The sequence below is a fragment of the Perna viridis genome, chromosome 3 (genome assembly GCF_037379345.1).
Source record: "Perna viridis isolate PV_CMFRI_1.1 ecotype Kerala chromosome 3, ASM3737934v1, whole genome shotgun sequence".
Taxonomy (NCBI): Eukaryota; Metazoa; Mollusca; class Bivalvia; order Mytilida; family Mytilidae; genus Perna; species Perna viridis.
In genome coordinates this window covers 14,730,052-14,753,542 of record NC_142447.1, presented here as the reverse complement: position 1 = coordinate 14,753,542, position 23,491 = coordinate 14,730,052, and the positions used below count along the sequence as shown (strand labels likewise).

The following is a 23,491-nucleotide window of genomic DNA, read 5'->3' as shown; positions in this document are numbered from 1 at the left end:
TTACAGTGCAGGGATATCACTAGTTGACATTGGCTTACATACCATATTTTGGTGTGTATAGTGCGCATTTATGTATTGTGCGCAGTGCAATTTTGAAGGTTATAATTCAATAGTAATGTTTAGAAGAAAATTATAATGGTTTTGTGGATTGAACCACAAATTATAATGGTTTTGTGGATTGAACCACAAATTATAATGGTTTTGTGGATTAAACCACAAATTAAAATTTTGTATTTGCTCCTTGAGAGCAAATTGTTGTCACAGTTTAGAGTAGGGACAGATGATTGGCCTCAAAATAATATAAAAATCTTTTCATTCATTGACAACCATGTCTAATCAGACAATGCTTGACTTTCTGTACTGGTTATAATCAATCTAACAAATCGTTTTTCATTTGTAGGTTTAAGGAATCAGAAATGCCGAGAAAACGAGGTCTATTGAAACTTGGTTCGAAATTCCGGTATTCTGGTCGAACATTGTACCAGTCAAAGATGGCTGTCACAGCTGTTGACAGACCAATGCCAAACTTTGACAGAATACACAGTAAAAGGGCAACATATGGTGGGAGACCAAATAAAAGACATGAGATTGAAGGTAAAAATAGAACTCTTGTGTTTTTTGCTCACAAAGAGAGTTTGTTTCTTTAATATGACTTTTTAGTGTAAGTACTTGTAAGAATCAGGCAAAATGGGGAAAATCAGAAACATGCTTCTCAAAACCTGGCAGATCTGGCAATATAATTTCCCTCAAAGATGTTTTCTCTGTTTGAAAAGACCATCATTTGATCTTTGTTCAGAAATTGTTTAGTAGAATGTTAGGAAAATGAAGTTGTTGATAGAGTTATCTGCCCTTTGAATGTTTTTTTTTTAATTGCATTTGCAATTATAACTTAATTTTCCAAAATGATATGGAAAATCTTGTCTTTTTTTTCTGGATTCTGATGGTGCAAAAAGTTAAATTAAACTTTCAAAATGGTGGTTTTTTTTTTCATACCATGTTTCACCCACTGCCTGATTCTTACAGAGACTGACACTTAATAATGTAATCATTCATCTTTTACACAGGTCTTTAAATAATATGTATTTGGTACACAACATCATTACTTGTATTCATACTTCTCTGAAGTTGTGACAACCTCATAACTTATTTCATCTTATTAGTTTTGAGAACAAAACAATAATTTGTAATGGAACTGAATGTTCTCTGTTGAGATTAAAATAACAAGAACATGTAACTGACATTACTATTTGAATAACAAAAGCCAGTTTCATAAATTTAAATATTTATAATTGTTTTTTCTTCAGTCTTGATCAATTTATTAAATACCATTTTTATCAGTTTGATCTTTTTTGCCTCAAATATATTCAATACATTTAGAAAACAATTGAAAAGCTGTTTAAAAATTTATCCTGAAGCATCTTTGAGTTAAATATGTTTTTACTGCTTAGGTAGGAAAATTTCCCTCTATTTATTCATAGTGCATTTCAACTCACATTGAACTCTCAATATCTTAAAAAAGCAAATCTACAAACACTTTGATGGTTATTTCTTGAGGTTATAAGGTACAAATATTTGGATAGTGTTATAAAATCTCTGTGTTTTTTTTCTTCATGTGCAATATCTTATGCACATTTTGTGTGATTCTTAGACAGTGAGGCTAGTTGCCTTTTTAAGGGTTATAAGGTTTTTATGGCACTGAAACTAATTCATTGGGCTATTATTGCTTCATGTTTTCTGAATGTTTTTAATACGCTCTATGTGCTTTCTAATGAATTGTATTTACATGTATTACATATTTAGATTCAGATGTATATAAACTTTGATATAGAGAACTAACTCCTACACATGAAATTGCTGGTTACATTGACGATATCTGTGTCACAAAATCTGTGTTTGGGAACTATTATAGTTCACAATCTATCAAATTCTTGTTGTTTAATTGGTTTTTGTTCCATTTTCCTTCTTCACAGTTCTTTATTAAATGTCATTGTAGATTACTATAGCAGACCTGTCAAAGAATCAAAGCCACGACCACAAAGACGAGAAAACGATGATAATTTTATTGATCGTAAACCTGAAGATTCACCACCACCTCCAAGAAGACATGAATCTGATCATGAAGATGATGAAGATCCTATCGAAACGAAGAGTCGCATGGAGAGAATGCATGCTGTTCCAACTCCTCTGGCATTAATGAACAAAGACAAGGAGTCTGAAAACAATAATGAGCAGTCCCGACATCATAGGTATAATGAAGATAGACATGAGAGAGACGAGCCACCTAGACGGGAAGAGAGGAGACAGGAACCTGAAGAAGACATGGTACGTACACGCATAGTTGGTAGAAGGGCTAGGCATGTTAAGGGGAGGCAACCTATGTATGGCTTCAGTACTAACCAAAACCCTCGTCAGCGCCCACTAACTTTGTCAGATTCCCATATATCCCAGTCTCATAATCAAGATTTTGCAGCCAGAAAAACAGTTTCATTTCAAGATAATTTAAATGCATCTGCCACTCGAAAGCAAAAACGTGAGAAAGTTCGGTATTATAGTAAGAAGATTTCAGCCAGCAAAGATTCTGTAAGGAGTATTAGGGTCTCAACTGATGGCAGAAGTAATGCTAAGCTTCAAGATGATGATAAACTTGAGAGACTTCAATCTCAAAGCACAGAACCATTAACAAAAATATTCACAGATGAGTATTCAAGTGATGAAGAAATATTGAGAAGATCAAGCTCTGTTGACTTTTTAAAGTCTAGAATTAATCAAAAAAGTTCTGGGAAAACCCATGATATAGTTGGAAATACCCCATTCAAGGCTACTTTTCCTGATAAAATTGTTTCAGGGAGCGCTATGTCTGAAACCAAAAGAAGGTCTTATGTGTATGATTATTCAAGTCAATCTGAGCATGAAAGTGTTGAAGATTTGAAAAATCAGATGGAACTCAAATGTAGTTCTCCCATCAAAGGAAAGCCAATTGTAATATCAGATGTTGGATATAGATCCTTTGAAGAGGGTGTTCAAAAGGGTATTAAGAGGCAGTCTTCAGCTAAAAATTTGAAATCTCAAAGTTCAGAACAGTTGGAAAAAGCACCAATGAACAGTTCCTTTATAGGAAATGGCAAACCTCCAGTGGAGAGTTCTGTCCGATTGCAGGGGAAAGGTCTCCAGCGAGCTGGACATAGTGGAATATACGATGCTAAAACTAATGAAATGGTTCTTTTGGAGAAATACAAGATAATAAACAATGATAATAAAGATGGCTATGATTCTTCAAGTTGTGAGTTATTAGACATAAGTTTTTCTGAAGATCAAAGTTTCCTTAATGTCAGTGTTAATTCTCGTGGTTCACTAGATTCTCAAGGAAGGAAAACATTGATTAAGACAAATGGATCTTTTAATCATAGTCTCAATTCAGAGAAAAGTTTTTCCAAGGTTGAGATTGAGAAAAGTGTCACTTTTGCTGATGATATTGTATCTTATGAATCTCTTGTTGAAGAATCTCATGTAAGTGGCAAGCAGGAAGTTGGACCATCACCATGCGTCTCTGACAGGACAAAGATAAAAACCTGTCTCAAACTACCAAGTCGGAACATTGGTTCAAAACTATCAGAAAATGACAGTAGTCTCTCAGATAGTTGCATCATTAGTGAAACAAGAACTGTGATAGAAGCATCCAAGTTAGAGTTCTCTGATAGTATTGGAATAAGTGAAATCAAACCAGTTTTCAATTTAGATGAGTACTCAATGGAACCAAGGTGTCTAGGAAGAAAGAATAAACATGTTCAAAATATTGAAGAATTGAATGATTCTGGGGTATTTGAAAATTCTCTCATCCCAACAGGTTCTGCCATAACAAAATGTGCTTCTGAGAATAGTTCATCACTTCCTGCAAGTTCTCATGAAGTGGATGAAAATCTGCCACATAAAAATTTAGCTTTGCCTGACATTAAATCCATTTATAAATTTGAAAGTCATTGTAGTAAAGCATCTTCTGCATCTCAAGGTTCCATAGGTATTCAGTCAAAATTTCAAATGCAGGTAATGCCACAAATTACTGCCAGTGACCAGCTTGGGACAAATTCATCAATGCCAGAATTTGATTTTAATTATGCTTCAGCATCTAATTCATCAATTAAACCGAAACCGGAAGTTCTACAAAATGAATCAAAATGTGCTACAAGTGACAAAGAATTAACTAATCAAAGTTTTGTAGGAACCAATGAATCAGATATTCTGAGAAAAAGAGACTCAAATGAATCAATTTATCAAAGTGAATTGTGCTTCAGGGAATTAAGTAATCAGAGGAATTCCAGTGAATTAAAAAGCCAGAGACAGTTGAATGAAGCAAGTAGTCAATTGAGTAAACCAGATAATCAAAAGTATTCAGATGAATCAAGTAATCAGAGTCAGATGGACTGTAATGAACCAGGTAGTCAAGAGTGTTCAAATGATTCTAGTAGTCAAATGTACCCAAATGAACTGAGAAGTCACAACCAGAAACACCTGAACAAATCGAGCAATCAAAGTCAGAGATATTCCAGAGAAAGTTTTCAGAGTCAAAGGCATCCATATGAAGTAGAAAAACAAAATCAGAGGCCCTCCAATGAATCAAGGTTCCCAATGAGAACTTCTCAGGATTTAAGGTCACATCGTTCATCTAATAGGAATCAGCTTGTACAAACACCAAGCTTCAGACTGCCAAGGAGAGGTCACATGGCAGTGATCCCGGAGGACGTCAATATACTGACTCAGTTCTTTCTCACAATTATCATGCTTGCTTTGTCTGTTTTCTATTTGTATTTTGAATTTGCTTAAGTAGCAGACTGTGTAAGAATAATGCCAAGATACACCCACAAAAAAGGCTTCACAGGAGATAATCCACATTGAAAATCCAATAGTTTCTATGTGTCATTTACAGAGTTATCTCCCTTAATTTTGAATTCTATAGTACATTCTATATAATTTTTATCTCACAGGAATAATGTTTAAATGAAAAGCCACATGTTTATTTCTGTTTATTATGGCATTTTAAACAAAATATCAAAAATGAAAATATGTTGACTTTCCAACCATGTATCACATATCTGGAGCACTACTTATTCTTAGGATGTTCAAAGACGTTTCATTATTTTTTGTTTGTTTAAAATTTAATAATTCTATTGAAAAAAAAATTTTCAAAACTTGTAGTTTTTCACTTTTAGTTTAAAAAATGAGCAATGGTATTAAAAGAAGTTATAATTTAAAAGAAAAGTTTAGAAAAAAACTTCCTTTTGAATAGACACCTCAAAATGCCAAAATAAAAACTTTGCTAAAATGGTTGTATGGAAAAATGATTTTTGATAAGAAAGTAAAAGAGTAATTTCGATATTAGTATTAATCATATATTTATACATGATTCGTAAGAAATCCAACATTTTGTGCCTTTAGACAGGAGATGAAGATATACCACAAATAAAAAAGAGATTTTAGCAATGTATTCCTCACATGTCTTAGCTTCTACTGTTCAGTGGTTTTCACTTTATTTTTATCTGTGTGTCTGTTAACAATTGAAGTGAACAGTCTATTCTGAAAATATCAGAAGATTTTTTAATAATTGTTTGTCATCTCCTATTTTTGCTGGGCTAGAATCAGACTTTTTTTTTGGAATGGACTTAAAACTTCTGTAAATTTATCATACTTAACATAAATTTTAGTCATATTTTAGTCCACTTTAACGTAAAATGAAAATGTTTAAACTTTTACAAGGTTTGAATGTTTCAGATTTATTTCACAGCTTTGGTTTGATAATTTAAGTAATCAAGATTTTTTTGGTAATTTTCACTTTAGAGCTTTCTAATAAACTGTTTATGTTTTTATGTAATATTTTATGATATGTCAACTCTTTTCTTAAGCTCTTAAGATACTGACTAACCAGTTTATTGAACAATTTGGCCACCATAAAATAATCTCATACATGTATATGCTAAACAGTTGTATCTCTCTCTCTGTTTGAAAGCTCTTTAGAACTATTGTTACTTGTTGACTAGTATATTCATTGACCTTGAATAATTTTCATATCTAGGCTATTTTTAGAAAAAATGGGATATCCCTACCATGCAGCCTTAATCTAAGTTTCTTTCATGAACTTTTCTTATTTGCGTTAAGTACATTGTATTACCAAATTCCTAATTCAACAGAAATTTTGTTTTTAAATATTGAAAGAAATCCTGTTTCTTATGAACTTTTAATTAAAAAAACATTGTATATTTAATATTTTTTTTTATTTAAGTAATCTTTTAATTAATGTATACCATTATTGTTTGTGATATGCTGTGATAATCTTTTATGCCACTTAAAAGTGCAATTTGTTATGTTTTGATAATTGAACCCATATTTGACATGTTTGTTTTTTTGGTGGAGGGGAGGGGATGTTAAGACCATGTTATGGCAACTTTCTGGTCCTTTTTATGTGAAGAATATAATAGTGCTAGACAAAGTATAGTATTTATTGCTTGGTTTTTTTTTCTGTGATTTTGTGTGTGCAATATTTAAGGCCGTACAATGTAAATTTCTTGGTTGTTATTATATTTAAGGTTCTATTTGCTGTAAGAATCAGGCAGTGAGTGAATCATGTTGGAAAAAATAAAATTAGTCTTTCCATGAAAACTTATTCATAATGTTAAATGGAATACAGAAATAGTGTTCATTTCTTCTTTGAGTGCTAGTGATTCGAGGTAAAAATTATGAAATGCATCGTCAAAGTTTTTTTCTGAGCATGATTCATTATTTATCAATTTTGCCTGATTCTTACAGATTACAACACTTTTTAATGCTTACTTACTGCCAATAATGCCATTTGAAAGTAACAAGGGTACTTAATGCGTTCTATTTGTTATTATACCCAGCCACATGATATGGCCACGTTTTATGTGATATGTTCTTAAAAAAAATTGTGTGTCCATCCGTCTGTCTGTCCATCCTTCGACAAGGTTTCCAGATAATAACTTTGAAGGAGATATTGAAGGAGCTATTTCCGACTTTGTGTAGTTATTGTCAGTACATATATCATGAAATACAGATCTAGTTCAGATTTTAGTTTGATCAGATTTTTGAACAGTTTAATTTGTTTTTATCCCTCCCCCCAAAAAAATATTTTGCAATGTGGCAGGGTGTCATTTAATGATCCATTAGTTGCCTTACTTTGTGAAAAGTCAAACAAAAACGGTAACAAAACACCTTTAGCTGGGATTTAGGAATGAACTCAGAAGCATGTGGTATTCTCCCGGAGTAGGAAACATAGGGCTCCGCCACAGGAGGCTAAATTGACCGACCCTACCCACCTCTCCCTATTTCCAGTGGCAATCAAAATTTGTTGACCCACTTGTCCTTGTGTCCCATCCCTTTTTCATTTTATCATCATTTCATGTTCATTTTATCAATTTCATGTTCATCGTCTGAATATAGTGAAATATTGCTGCTCGGACGTTAAACCCCAACAAACAAACAAACAGAAGCATGAAATTATTATTAGTTGGCAAACTTATTAATAAGGAAAGTGATTCATTTTATATTTCGTCTCTGTCAAATTGGACTAAAACTAAATATGACAATCATTTTTTATTATGTTTTTCATATTGTTTTAAACACAATAGTGTACGTATTATATAGTGATGTGCAATTTTCAAACAGCATTTGTGTGTTTTTTACTTCTGTTTGCATTTTCTGTTTTTTCTTTGTTTATTTTGTTTTTCTTATTTTTAAATTATTTTTATTGGCAGGTATCAGTTTATTATGAAAAGAATTTTCTAAAGTTGATTTTATCTGCCCAACCTTTTACAAATATATTATGATACCACAGCCTGTTAGTCCGTCCACTAGTTTTACCAAAACAAGATTGACGTAATGTGGTTTTGATATACTTTAAGGTGGAATGTGTGTCCAATCGGAACTACTTGGCCATTTTCTGTTACACTAAAAATAACCTCTGATGTAGAAAGGAGTTCTTGAATTATTTGCCTGAATTGTTGTAATACAATGATCATAGCAGTTCCATCTACCAGATGGTTCCTAAATACTTTAGTTAGATATCACTAGAAATTAGAAAGGAGGTATAGTGGTATATGTCCCAGAAATAAGGAACAGTAACTCTTCCAAGAAATTTGGCACCTAAAAAGGATTTTTGATTATAAAAAAAGTAATGTTGGAAATTCAATTAGTTCAACTATAATTTAAGTAATGATTCAGACAAATTCTGCACTTTCTTCGGCTAGTGTATACAAGATTTCTCTTCTGTGTAACGAGAAAGGCAGAGTAGTTACTGGTATCTTGATAAAGGATGTGTCATTGTATTATTAATATTTATAATGCTTGTAAATAATGTTGAGGGGTATATATAGAAATCACCTGTCTGTCTGAAACAACTCTAGAGATTTTGATATAATTTTATAGGAAGGTTTGCCTATACATATAGAATAGACGTGCATGAAAGAAATACTTTACTTTCGCAGGACTCCAAAAGGAGATGAATGAATTTAATGGATTTACTTAAACTCCATTTATACTAGGGGATACTCTCTTTGTGAACTTGCTCTGTGAATCTCTAGTTTGTTTTAAAGTTGTGAGATTTATACATCTTTTGTATTTGTAACTTGTTACTCTTTGTAATCCTTTTTTTTTTTTTCGATACATGTCATTGGTCACACACAAACTTAATATCCACTTGTTTTATTTTGTGCTCTATATTTTTATTTAATTATTTACAAAGTTTATTTACTTCTTTGTTTACAAGATGTTTATTTATTTTTTATTCAATATATTACTGTTATATATGTAAATAGCAATGATACTGTGAAAAATATGTTTTATTTATCTGTACTTTTAACATTTCCATTGGAATGGTTGATTTTGTTTCCTCGTTGAATAATTTTTTCCAAATCTTACACACATTAAAGATGAATTGTATTTGACGTGAGATAATGTCTTTATTTCTGCCTTTGTGATAGGCCAGTCATGTATGAATTCTGCTTTTTGTCCATGATAGGTTTCTGCTGATGGATTTTGATGTAAAATTAAAGTAACATTTTTCTTATTCTTTAGAAGGTATATGAAATAACTTCTTTTTGTAGAAGTTAATGCTTAAAAGTCACTTTGTGGATCTATACATGTATTTCAAAGGTCAAAGTTGTATGTTCTTAATTTTTTTTATATCAATTGTTTTATTTTGGCATAACTGAATGTTGATTTGATGGATTTTGCTGAAAAATTTGCATTTATGGCAGCTTCAGTGACTGTCATTATTTCAAAAGTAAACTCTCAAGGTCAGTGTCAGTACTAAATATAGATCTTTAAACTGTAAACTTGGAAATTTTCGCACTGTCTTTTGTTTTTGGTTTCTGTGAACAATCAGCTTCACATAGTTTTTTAATTTTCACTTGGACCTCAAATTATATTAAAGTGTTCTTCATAAAAACATTTACAACTGTTTAATTTGCCCTTGCAGGTCTAAGCGTGAGGTAGCGAAAATTAAACTGCCACGAAAATTTCACGGTTTACAGTATTTGAAGAGGACTATTTAAGAGAAAATCAAACAAATTCTGTTAAAACATATTACTTATTATAGGAGTAAATGCAATTTGTATCGCAGAACCGTTCAAACATATTAGAAACTTGTAGACCAATAAAATTGTTCTCTTCTCCGTGCTTAGCGCTAGGGTATTGTCAAGAGTGTTACAATAAAAATACATCAACATTGTAAAGTTTTTGAATAAAAACAAATAGGAGTATCACAATCTTCCTGATGTAGACATGAACTGGACATTTACAGCTAGTAAAATAGTTAACTTCATGGGATAGAGTTGGTCTTCTTTTGATTGAATGTCTATATATTAACTGATTAATGTCCTCAGGTAGTTAATTGGACAAACAATTGATAAGGATGTTTTAACTTTCTGTTTTTCCTTAGGTATATAAATCTATGTCAAAAAGAAAGTTTATATCTCATTTAAATTGTCCAGTTAACTACCTAAGACATTTTATCACTAACTTTTATTCAACCAATCTACCCCCGAAATTAACTGGTTTATTTGCTATAACTAGGGTACAAGAATTCAATGAAATACATCCTTTATGATGAGATACATGTATAAGTATATACATTTTACAGTGATTAAACAAAGAACAGTGGATCCTGTCAAAACTTACGGATGTTTCCTGGTCATGTTCAGCTATTTTTATCAGGATTTCAGACCCATCAGGTTTTATCCATTTCATAGCATTAATATTTTTTGCCCAGTGATACCCACTTTTCTTTTTATAATTTCCTTAAACATACCTTAAAAAGCTATTTGGGAAGTTTTTATGAAATCCTTGTTATTTTTTCAGTGGTTTTAATAGATAAAACCTTCTAAGACAAAACCTACATGTATGGATCAACAGGAGTGAGAAATTAATTGTAGAATATAATAAAATTAACAAATTTAACAAAACAAAAAAAACAAAAAAAAACAAATAACTAAACATTAAACACTATTCATCTTATGAGGTACACACATTTATGTAACTTCATGGTGCAAATCTGAACATGATATTTATTGAGGTACCAGTTTTCCTGATTTCTTCCTGTCAACTGAAGCCAAAAATCATGTATTTTGGACATGAATGTCATCATTCAAAAAATTACCTGAAAAATGTCATTTGTTTACTGAAATTTTATCAAATTATGATAGCAGGGTTTAACTTCTTAAAAAACAATGGGCTGTATTAAAAAAACTATAAACTTTGGTTTTGGTCTACATCCTTTTTATTGTTTTAGAGTTTAATTGCTTTAGCAAGAGTTGTCGCCCATATAAGCAGGGTTTTTTTAGGGCCACAAATAGTATTGCAGTCATATTATGGTATTACTATGTCAATGACTTGTTGTTGAACAGTTGGTCGATGATAATAAAAAAAAAATAATGCTGAAGGTTGGTATCAATTATGGGGGTTATGGCCCCTTATCCTGTGTCAAATATCCATACTTACTCATATTTCTAAGTGTCCATACCCACATCTTTCAAGGTAGGACGAAATGTCAGCCCATGAACATTTTATGATTAAGATAATAATTAATGCTAATAAATTTCTTTTACCTGTAGGTTTGTAGGATCTATTTGAAAATATTAAAGCAAAATAAAAAGATCTTTGATCAGTGGACATATGTTTACAAAATATGTACTTGCTGCAAAGAGGAGATAACTCTGTAATGGGAGGTAATTCCTTATCCATTGAAAGAAAAAAATTGCTTGAGGGTCACAGAAAACACAGAAAATTTAATTTTTCATAAGAAGTAAATATTTATTTATTATATTTTTATGTATTACAGAACAAGTTCGAGGTATAATTGATGGTGTCTAATTATAAATGCTTGGATTCCAGCTTTGTTTAATAACTGATTTAGTTGCTGTTTAATTTATAGTTTGCTTAATTAGTTTCAACTGCAAATCTCTTTTCACCTTAATAAGCTACATTTATGAAACTCAGGTTATTGACTACAAATCTCTACAAACTTATATTTATAGACTTCGGGTGCTGGGTTCATGATTACAGCATATACAGTAAGATAGTCAGTGGATAGAGTTGGTCTTCTCATGATTAAATGACATGCTTCAGTTGGCTTAGCAGACAATCGAGAAGGAAATTTTAATTTAGTAGTAGATATGGATTAAAATTCCCATGGGAATAACCAACAGAAGAATGTCAAGTTGAAAGTTGAAATCTACTTTTCAGTTTTTCTGTTGTTTGTCATGTAACCAAGGGAAGACCATACAACTCTGTCCTGTGAACATCATTGTTGCATTTGCTGTAACTGTATAAATGCATGTACATATGATACTTCTGTATTTTCTTGTTGAATGGTTGTTATATTTGCATCTTTCATGAGTGGCAATTTCTGTAAACTGAGAAATTTTAAGAATACTTTACTTCATGATTTTCAAAAATGATTTTAAGAGAGTGAAATTTATTAATTGGCAGTTTTCCATTTTAACTGACAATCATAATAGTTAGAAAGTGCTCTACAAAGAACTATGGTATTTGCAAGTAAAGCTATTGTGAACACATTCTTGGTTAACAGTAAGCATTTTCTGGGCATCATGAAACAATCAAAAATGGTGTAACATCCTGTAGAAATCCTCCCACAGTAAAACAGTTGTTTTGATTATCTTTCTTTTGTAGAATTAATTTCCCATAAATAGATTTGTATATGAGGGGTAAAATGTGTCTTGAATTTCCATGATACTTAAAAAAAGTCAATTTCGCAATGTTGATCACAAATACATTTATAGGGTTATTATAAAAACAAAAAAAAAACAAAAAACGCCTGTATGTGTACGTGCATGGGGCTTAAGCCTAATACACATAGTCAGGCTGTAGTTTTCAACAATACTCTAATAATTAATGACCAACAGTTCGAAATTGAGTACTTCTTAAAATGTCATAAAAAATGAGTTTACCAACTGTTTTGTGAAATAGAAAGACAATATATTGGTCATTTATGATACATTTATGTTGATTTTCATTAAAATTTGGCAATTGTGCTTGAAGGTAATAACATGTATTGCTGTGTGTTTCACTGAATATATTGATTGATGACTCATACTTGCCATCCTGTTGATGTATTTTCAATTTTTCTTTGTTTCAAATCTCTATGCGGACCAACAGGTGAAATGTGTAAAGGAAAACATATAACATATTCGTGAAAGTACCTGTATAAATGGTTTTGTTAGTTTTTACTGGCATAACTTTATATTTCCAAACCATATATTTAAAACACAAAAATTTTTCCTTTGTATAAGAGCAATTAAGATTGATACAATGTGATAAGAGGAACAAGATATGGATGGGGTACATTTTTTTTTTTTGGGGGGGGGGGGGGTTGGGGGTTGGGAAGGGGTGAATATAGGGCTCCTGCAATATCATGGACAAGTTGGCAGGTTTGAAAAATTGCACTTAATGCGCACATACTCTAATATTTCTAAATACAGTGTAGTGTGATTTAACCAAAATTAAACTTTTTATTAGGAAAAGGATCACCCTTTTCTATATATTTTATTTCTGTTGAGGGATACAATAGAGGTTCATGAATAACAGCGAGTAAAATAGTTAACTTCAGGTGATAGAGTTGGTCTTTGTTTGATTACGTGATCACTGTTAGTGTTTGATGGAAATTGTATTGGGTAGTTGATTGGACAATTAAGTGTCAGTTCCTGTAAGAATCAGGCAGTGGGTGAAATATGGTATGGAAAAAACCATCATTTTGATTGTATAATTTGACTAGATGCACTACAGAATCGAGAAAAACAGGCAAGATTTTCATTGTCATGCTGGACCATTGAGTTACAATTTCATTGAAATGCACTGAAAATGAAAATTTCAAGGGCAGATAACTCTGTCAAACACCTCATTTTTCTAAGATTATATTGAAAAATTTCTGTACAAAGCTAGTGATGCAGAGATCAAATAATGGTCTTTTCAAATGGAGAAAATATCTTTGAGTGATATTGCATTGTCAGATTGGTGGGATTTTGCCTGATTCTTACAAATACTTATACTTAAGAAGATAATTTGAATTTTCTATTATTCCATAGGTATTTGAATCTATTTTTGAAAGAAATTTTATAAATCTTCTCAATTGTCCAGTTAACTACCCGAGACAGTTCATCAGGTAATGATTGTTCTTTCAACGGAAGACTCAATTTTATTCCCTGATACTGTTTTACTTGCTGCAAGTCTAGCTGGATATTGTTACTCAAGACTAACGTTCTTTATTTTGTTGCATACTGAGTAACAGGAGTTGTTGCTACCCTAAGTACAGGCTTACCCTAGAGTCATGCAGAGAGTGATGAGTCTGAATATTTTTCAACTTTCTTTGTAGTGTAAATGCATCCCATTAGTGGTTTGACAGCCAAATTTAGAAATGCAGAAGCTTGAGAAAGTAGAGGGTGAAAATGAAAGTGATTTGTATTAAAAGAAAAAAAATGTTACCCTTTTCCAATTTCATGATTCTTAGGTGAGTCTGTACTTAAAAATTACACATTCAGTCAATCTCAACTGCACAATGAAGTATGTAATGTTTCTATTTTAGGAGCGACCCATAGACATTCCAACCAATCATGCACACCCCCCATCAGTACCTCCACCCCAAACAACACCTTTTGAACTGCTGAGCAAAGAGGAACAAAAACGACAACAGAAAGAAGAGAAAGAAAGAATAAAGCGAGCTAAGGAAGAGGAAAAAAGAAGAAAGAAAGAGGAGGAAAAAGAACGCAAAAGACTGGAAAAAGAACGCAAGTCAAAGAAAGGAAAGGAACATATTGGGCATGAGTGGGACCAAGCTGTGACCACAGCTGTCAGGACTGAGGTTGTTGTCCCCCCTGATGAGGACTCGCCACAGCCTCCAAAAAGACTCAGTAGTTTTGAAGAAAATAGGGTAGGTTGTTGAAAATAAAATATACTTACTTGCTAGTTTTTTATTGAAGGTTTGATTTCACATTAATTTTAAAGGATAAAGCTTTTGTTGTTCTATATAGAGTATTGGTGTTTTGTTTCTATTATCTTCTTTATCTGGTCTTTAGTGGTATTTCAGTTTTATTTGCAAAGTTACTACTTCATTTTCTTATGTGCATGTCTAAGACTTATGTAGATGGCCATACATTCTAAACTGAAGAAATTTATATGGCTGTGACTTATTTAACACACTTAAGATATTCTCTTGACATAGATGGGTTGGCTTGGATTTCTCAGGATTATTCTGTTCTATTTCTATTGAGTCTTACAATATGATCTGTAATTTTTATACCCCCTGATTTAAAGGGGGAGGTGTGTCTGCATGTCCATCTACTCTTATCTTGTAACATTTATTACAATTACTTGATTTTTTGACAGAAATATTATGAAGATTGCCAAATTGTTGGTGTTTGACTTCAGACTTTACCAATATCAACTTCCTGTTTGATGACTTTTTTATATAATATTTTGATCACATGGTCTTTGGGTGTCCACGAGTTAGGGGTATCCTTTAGTGGTTTTTGTTCATAGTTTTTCTAGTTGTTAATTACCTCAGTACAAATGTTGCTGTCCTAATGTTGTAAGGATTTTTAAAGCTCATAACTAAAAGTAGAAGTGGGATAGACTTGAGAAATCCTTGTCATCTAATATTTATAGAATATTAACTTGTTTTCTTTCCATAAGTGTGATTACTTAATATTAATGCATCTCTTAGGAACGTCTTCGGAAACAATTAGTAAGTAAACTCACTATCCACAAATGTGCTAGACTGCTGTATACAGGAAGTCCAAATCAGTTCATTACAATGCATGTTGGGATGTGACAAGATATTGTTTATTCAGGATAATTTGAACAAAAACTAATACTGTCATTTCATGGTCTTATTTCTGGATGAGTGGTTCTAAACATATTCATGGCCCTTTTAAAAAGAATAATCACCAGTACAGTTCATGGGATGTAATCATTGATGTATCTTAAGTTGAGGCTTTCCATAAATCCTTCCTTCACTTAAGTTTTTACAAATCAGCAGGTTTGAAATATTGAAGGTGATAAAAAATCCAAAGATTTCAGGAAAATCTCAGCCGTTTTTATGGAACTGAACCAAGGTATGTTTAGTTTTTACATTCTGTTAAGACATTTGTACTTGTAAATCTAAAGCTTCAGTAAATTTTTTTTATGTCAGATGGACAATTTTTTTTTTTTTTTTTCCCCCTAGTTATATGACCTTTATACTGCAGAAATGAACTGTTTTTTTCTTTCCTGTCCCTTTTTTCAGAGCCATGAATTGAGCTTGTATTCACAATGTGCATTTTCCAAATTTCCTTGTTTCCACATGATTTAATCCCCCTGAATTTTCATTTGTTTTTCATTTTGTAAATTGACTAGTCATAATCACTGTTTTATTGATGTTTGTATGGTTCGTAATGCATGATAAAATAGAGTATGATATTGGTGCATGAGTATATGGTATAAAAAGAGACAATGAATCATTTAGAATAGAGTTTAAAACTAACATTTGGTGGTTAAAAATGGTATAGCTACTTTCTTGACCGATGTTAAGGAAGCCTCTTAAGTTGTCGGTGTATTATATATACTTGTATATTATATTTTCATTAAAATTGCCAAATAAATATGTGTTGTGACGCATAATGTCTGATCATCAGTACTTTGGGAAGCTTTTTAATTCCAGGTTTTCTTTATATCCCTGCTGTAATTATAGCCCATCTGATCTCATTCAGTACTTTGGGTTTTTGAATAGAAATTAAAGAACCACCAAACACTATATTTTAAAATTGACCATTATGTATTATTCAAATTTGATCCTGGTGTTTCTTTTTTATATTAATTGAAGGGCCTTTTAAATTAGTTTTTTGGTATATTTGGTATCTTAGATCACAACCTCAATTGTTTCCTGATCTCAGGTTTTCAAAATGCAGTTCCTACAGACCTTTGCACATATAGCTAGAATATCACATGTATTAAAAAAAAACAAGTTGGCTACTTAAGTTATTTTGTTTTCAATTGGCAAAAAAGTAAAGTTCACAATTTTGTTTTATCTTATATGTTTACATTTTTTAGGGGTAACTGTACTGAATTTTATTTCAAGACCCCCAACATTTCACAGGCCAATTGTACTTGACCTTATTAAGACATTTGATGGTTATTTATCTAATTTTATTAACACATTGAATCACTTGATTTTGTAATCAGATACTTACAGTTGTATATCCTAGAAAGGTATTACTCCTACATAGTTTCATGCACATTCGTTTCATATTATCTCATGTTATTAAAATTAAATGTCCCTTTACTTGAATGTATGATACGTTAAGTTATAATTATCATATATTTATAGTTATTTTTGAGTTGATTGTACCATTTGTTTAATGAAATTTGCCCCTCTTTTGACAGATATACATGTGTTATGGCATCCTGCTGCCTGTCTGTCTGTCCACATGTTATATGGGATCTTGAAAAAATCTTTGTGTAAAACATTTCCCTTAAAATCTCTCATTAGTTGTCACTTCCTTCCATTTTTTGTTGTTCTAAGGACTTTTCATTATTTGGATTTAATCACCTAAAAGGTGGATTGTGAGTATTGATAATATGCTTTATACTTACTTTTCAAGAATAAGGAATATTGGCATGTGATATGAAACAGCATTGCTTTCAATTTTTAGTAAAACATGCAGAGAATTACATACTTTCAATTTAGAGATAGATATTCTGCAAGACACACTCTCTTTTAAGTATAAATAGTTGTAACAGATGAATCAAATCTGATTATTTCAGTGCTGTAAACAGTTAAACCTTAAATATGAATTACATCCACTTGCCTGAAATAAGGCATAAACATTGCCATTGGAAACCAGCATCTAACCAGTATTGAGCGTATGCAAATTCAATTCATTTTTAACCTGTGTAAACCATATGTATGTCTAAACAGACATCAAAAGCTTGAAATTGCTCAACATTGTTGGTATACAGTTTATCAGATACAGTCAAATGTGCCTCAGCAACCACATGTAATCAACAATAACACATCTTAAAAGACTTGATATGATTAGTTATAAGGAGATATACCTAAGGTAAGGGACACAGTTCTTACAAATCATTGGAACGTTTGTATTCAGGCTCTTTATATCAATCTCATGTAAGCATCAAAATAACTTGGAATGGTTTCATTCCATTTCAAATGAAAGCTTCAAAGGCTTTGGTGAAATTAAATATGAATTAAACTAACATAGCACTGATATCATTATTTCCCTTACCCTAGGTCTACCTCCGTAAATATTCCTTCAAAATGGATTTTAGGTAAAATTATCCTGAATATAAAGACTGATAACCCGTCTTATGTGGGCATGATTTTACTGTCCTTATGAAGGTCTCTTTATGACAGGTTTTTTTTCTGTATTTTGCTGTCCTTCGGAAGGTCTCTTTTATGACAGGTTTTACTGTATTTTGAACATACATGCATGTTTAATCGACTGTTAACAGGTTACTAGAATACATCAAGAGTCTGATGATGATGGTCCCAGTGATAAAGAAACTGAAGCAGCAGATGATAATGAGGATGTTGATGAAACAGAGGTCAAAGTTTAAACCCATAATGCTTTGCTTCATCTGACATTGTTGTCAGACTTGCACTGCCTACTAGAAATTTCTGACTTACTAATATCTATGTCCTAATACTTGTATTACTATGTTGATGGTTTTCTATGCCATAGGCTATGCCAGTGTTGGTATGGGTTTTGTTGTTAATAATTTTGTTCAGCTTAGGTCTTAGATGGCCTGCAGATCTTTGCAGTGTATTGCCAATTTTTATCTTTGGGTTAAGTAAATGCCTGAAATTAATCCCATGGTCAATGCAAGTGTGATGAGATTTACAATTATAATGTTAATTTTATGTGTCTGACTTACTTTGGATAGAATCAATATCTTTCAGTGAATTTTGAAAAAAAATCAGGCATGTTTTCTACAGCCCTAATGAATATTTAGAAACCCACTTTTTTCAAGGTCATAGGTCAAATGTCAAGGCCATAAAATATATTTTTACCAGGCAGTTTGTGTCCTGGGTATATTCCTACATGATTTGCAGTATGATTCAATGATGTTCCCATACCATTACAAACATTGCAGCTAATTGTGTGTGTTGTTTTGTTTTAATTTCATGTTTTATACTATTTTTAGTACTTTTCTTCTCAACTTTCACTAGCATAATGTGTATTGGCAAGTGGGTAATTTTAGATATCTTGAAGTGTGCCCTTGTGTTTTCATGAAATGTATATTGTCTCCATGACTTAATTGGTGTTAATTGATATGTATGTCCTGAATTTATGAAAGAAAATCTAGAAAATTGTTTTATAAAATTTTGCATCAAATTAGACAGATAAAATTACCCACTGTAAGATTATAAATACACATTTATATATATATATATATATATATATATATATATATATATATATATATATATATATATATATATATATATATATATATATATATATATATATATATATATATATATATATATATATTGCAAAAATTCCTTCTGGACTTACAATTACTATTTGGTATATTTATATTCACAAATAATTTTCATACATAATTTTCCTGTATTGTATTAATCAGATTGTCATTATTTTTTTTATATATGGCTTGATATATAGCTAAAGTGTGTTTCTATTATCATTTTGTTGTGGTGTGCTGTTTAGCTTGTTCAGTATACATTAGCAGCCAGTATCTCAATTTTTTTGGGTTCCTAAATTATTTTGCTTTTTTAATTTTGATGCTTCATCTGTAATAGTTACAATTTTTGATAGGATGACTGTCTTTAGTTATTTTCTTCTGTTCTTATTTCTTGTAAATTAATGCAACTCCTCCTAAACTGCTCTAGGGATTTTGATGAAATTTTATACAAAGATAGGTTATCATAATGTGTAGATTGTTTGAAGGAGCATGATTTTTATTAGAGGGTTTTAAAGGTGAGATAATACAACATTTGGGTTTTACATGCTAAAACCTTACTCGGGAAATTTTGATGAAAATTTCAGAGGAAAGCTTGGCATTCTATGAAGATGTGTTTGAAAAATATAATTATTGTCAGAGAACTTCAAAGGGAAATAATCCAACTTAAGCATTGAACTTCATTTAAAGTGAGGCTATTCTCTTCATGAGCTTAGTCAAGTGCTCACAGTATTTTAGCTTTATTTTTTTTAAGTGTGTTTTTTTTGTGGTTTTACTGACAATCAACTGGCTACTAGTGCACTGTCAACTTTGTAGCTTCAGTGAAAACTTAAATAAAAATCATTTATTCTACCTTAACATAGTAATAGCACTGTAGTTATGGCTGTGTGTTAATTCAAGTATGGAAAATGCAAATTCTTGAAAAAAAATTTAAGGTTGTTGCGAACTTAACACAATTTTATTCATTAGATTTTAAGTCTTTGCAAAATCTGAAAAATGTGATACACCTCAAAAAAGGCTACATATTTTTATTTTTGTAATTAAGTTGTTTTGTGGGTTTATACTTTGAAATGTGTAATTATTCATTCAAATCTGTTTGCTCTTAGGAGATAATCAACATTGAAAATCCAATAGATTCTATTGTATTTGGGTGTCATTTACAAAATTATCTCCCTTAATTTTGAAATCTACAGTGCATTCTATGTAATTTTTATCTCTTAAGAACACAGATTATATGAAAAACTGAATGTTAATTTCTGTTTACTATGACATTTCAAACAAAATATCAAAAATAAAAATATGTAGGCCTTTTACCCATGAATCACATTTGGTTTGGTTTCTTGTGTTTTAATTTGAACAGTATCAATTTTTTTTTAATTTCTAATTTACATGATGTTGTTATGGCTCTAAAATTGTGAGGAAGGACTAGAGCTAATAAGAATAATAATAATGCAGTTCCTCTACGAACAAAACGTTTAAAGTGAAATATTAAGTACCATTCTGTGTAAGAATCAGGCAGTGGGTGGCACATCATTTTTCCAAATTTAGTCATTTTTGCCTTAAAGATATTCAATACATCTAGAAAACAACGGAGAAAGCTATTTAAATTTATCCTGAAGCATCTGTGACATAGATATTTTGACTGCTTATATAGGGAAAAAGTGGGAAAATCCCCCCCCCCCATTTTTTTTGTTTTGAGGTAAAAATACTTGAATAAAGCAATAAAATCTCTGCATGTCTTTTCTTTATGTGCCATGCCTTAAACACATTTCACCTGATTCTTAGACGTAGGAGTATTTAATAACTTTTCTTTAACTTTTTTTTTTCTTCTTGCAGAACAATGAAGTTTCAAGATCAAGGGTTGGAGAAGAATTTGACCTGTAATGGTGCCAAGTGATTGAAGAAGTACCGGGGATAAGTGCTCCATATCATACACAAACATTTCTATTTTTACATTCCATTATTTTATACTTCTCTGGGACATTTTATTGCAATTCATATTGTTGTTTTAATACCTGTGTAGATATATCTGTTTTGATTTCGAACTTTTACCTGTAGGCCTGCAAAGTTTTTAATTGAATTTTTTTCTCTATCATGCACCTTTTTTTAATTTTTAAGCTATTGCATGTGACATTGTTTTTTTTTTTTTTTTTCAAGAATATTCATTTGACTCGTAAGTAATTAGTTCAAGTCAATTGACAGCTTTGTTCTGTTTAAATGGTCTGTGTTTTCTCAGGGCTGAATTAAGTCCATAAGAACTTTATTTTATATCCATTTTAGAATTTTAAAAAATCTCAATATATGACCCTGAGCAAACTGGATATCAAATGAATTTTCTTAGTTGTGATTTTTTATGAAATCATTAGTAAATTGATTTCTGTATAGGAAATTTTTTTTATGAGGTTTTAATGTTTGCTATTTTTCAAGGTAATAGGAATCTAGTCTAAATTTCTAAAACTCTAAACAAAAAATCACTCAAAAGAAATTCCTAAACTTATAGAAATTTAGCTATGTTAAGCAAATACTAAAGGAACCTGCAGTATGGTATTTTTTAGTGTTGTGTTGTGAATAATTTACATGGTTATTTTGATGTTGATATATATGATATACATATGTTTGTAAATAATGATTACATATATTCATTTATAAAACATAACATCAATCAAAACATTGAAAGATTGCTTCAAGTTAAATTGAGCGAAGGCCACTCCAAATCAATTTCCTGTTTTTTTTTTTTTTTTTAGACTTTTTGAAGTTCATGTATACTAATGGAAAAAGAGTACAATAATCATAATCGTAATCCGGAATTTAAAAATGTAATGTTTTTCAAGATCAGATTTGTGAATTAATTTTTTGTACCACTTGTTTATTTTGTTGCTAAGTTTCGCTCTGATTCCCAATCATGAAAATTTGTAATGTTTAGGAAATGGGAATAAAAATGAAAATGTGTTGAAATTTTGAAATAAAAGCTTTCCGTCTGAAAATTATTCAAATAGAAAGGTAAGCACAGTTTCTTTTACGTTAGTATATATTTTGGCTGTATGAGGCTAGACTGTGCCTCTTACTATTTTTTTTTGTATATGACTACCAAGGTTGTTGTTATATGGACATTTCCCCACAACATTACATCTCTACCTAATTAAATGTTTATCAAAATTACATCAACCCTTATGCTTTAAGCCGTGAGTGTCATACTTGTGGTATAGGAGAGGATGGACTTTTTTAAATAGTAGTTTGGCACCAGTATTTTTCTAAAAAATACCCAAAGAACATGAAATTCATTTTGAATGGCCTTGTAAGTAAGAGTTTTTTTTTTTTTTAAATATTTATATTTGATAACATAGTGCCATTTTTACTAAATATTGTAGCATTTGTTATTATATTATACTGTTGGAATGACCTATTGAATTGTGATATCTGAAGCAAAATTAAAAGAAAAAATGTGCAAGGTTACCATAGAAATAGTACTAATATAAAAAATAATTCAAGAAAAAAAAAATTACGACAAAGATAAAAAGAAATTACTCCTAACCAATAACAGTCCTTACTCATTAAGTTCAATAAGATATTTTGTTTTATGGTCATGATGTTGCAGCCAAATGAATAAGAAGAAATCCTCAGATTAAAAATACATTTATGCCATGAAAATGTCAAAATTACAAAAATACATCAATGAAGTTGCACATTTTTAGTCTTCTTTGAATGAATGGAAATATTCCTTATCATGTAATTTTCTTAATTATATCAGTAAAACAAGCCTAAACCAAATCCCTTTGGACTTTTAATTGTATGGTTCAGCCAGATTTTCAGTTTACCAAGGTTCAGAATAACTTTCTAAAGTGTCTTCTTTTGAAAGTAATTTAGACTTTTTCTGGGTTTGGCTTAAAGAGGTTTCACTGTGATTTCAAAGATTGCCATGACAAATATGAGCTTTCCTTGTAGATCAATTTTGATTGCACATTTCGGCCCTACAAGGGCTCTTCATATGATTCGTCCATTTTAGACATTAAGTATCAGTCTTTATAAAAACCAGACAGGAGGTGATTCATGCATTTCAAAAACCCACTGAAATCAATTTTACTTCTTGTTCAGAAATCATCATATATCATATAACCAGTCTTAGTTTTTCATTTGAACGTTGCGCTTTTGAGATAAAAATTATGTAGATTGTAGATGAAATTGATACCTTGTAAGAGTTATCTTTCTTGATTTTGTTTGATTTAGTTGATTTTAGTGAGAGACTAATGCATGATTTACTCAAAAGTACAGATCTGAATATGGAAAGGACAACTATTATGTAAAAATATAGCATATGTAGATTGAAAAAGCATTGTTTGTTTGATGGGTTTTTCTTCACCATGAATCATTTTAATATTGGCACCGTCTGAGTTTTATATGGACTGGTACTTATTATTTCATTTATATAATATTCATATTAAAGTTGAAGTTGGGGGGTATGATTTCAAAGGTTATTATGCTTTACACACTATCACTTGAA

The 23,491-nt window shown here is 31.0% G+C and overlaps 1 protein-coding gene across 3 annotated transcripts in view; it reads left to right on the top strand.

Annotated features, from left to right (window-relative positions):
• LOC148621132 (band 4.1-like protein 3) overlaps nucleotides 1-22,641 on the top strand; it is a 41,208-nt gene extending 18,567 nt beyond the window's left edge. The window contains exons 11-16 of one of the 3 annotated variants that reach the window (XM_088575196.1): nucleotides 401-594; nucleotides 1,994-2,322; nucleotides 14,102-14,446; nucleotides 15,239-15,259; nucleotides 18,022-18,114; nucleotides 20,830-22,098. In XM_088575196.1, coding sequence (XP_088431322.1) covers nucleotides 401-594; nucleotides 1,994-2,322; nucleotides 14,102-14,446; nucleotides 15,239-15,259; nucleotides 18,022-18,114; nucleotides 20,830-20,877 — 1,030 coding nt within the window. In that variant the 3' untranslated portion in view covers nucleotides 20,878-22,098. Of the gene's footprint in view, nucleotides 1-400; nucleotides 595-1,993; nucleotides 2,323-14,101; nucleotides 14,447-15,238; nucleotides 15,260-18,021; nucleotides 18,115-20,829 lie in introns of all 3 variants that reach the window. The other 2 variants (XM_088575197.1, XM_088575198.1) reach the window with 2 other exon arrangements.
• The last annotated feature ends 850 nt before the right edge of the window (nucleotides 22,642-23,491 follow it).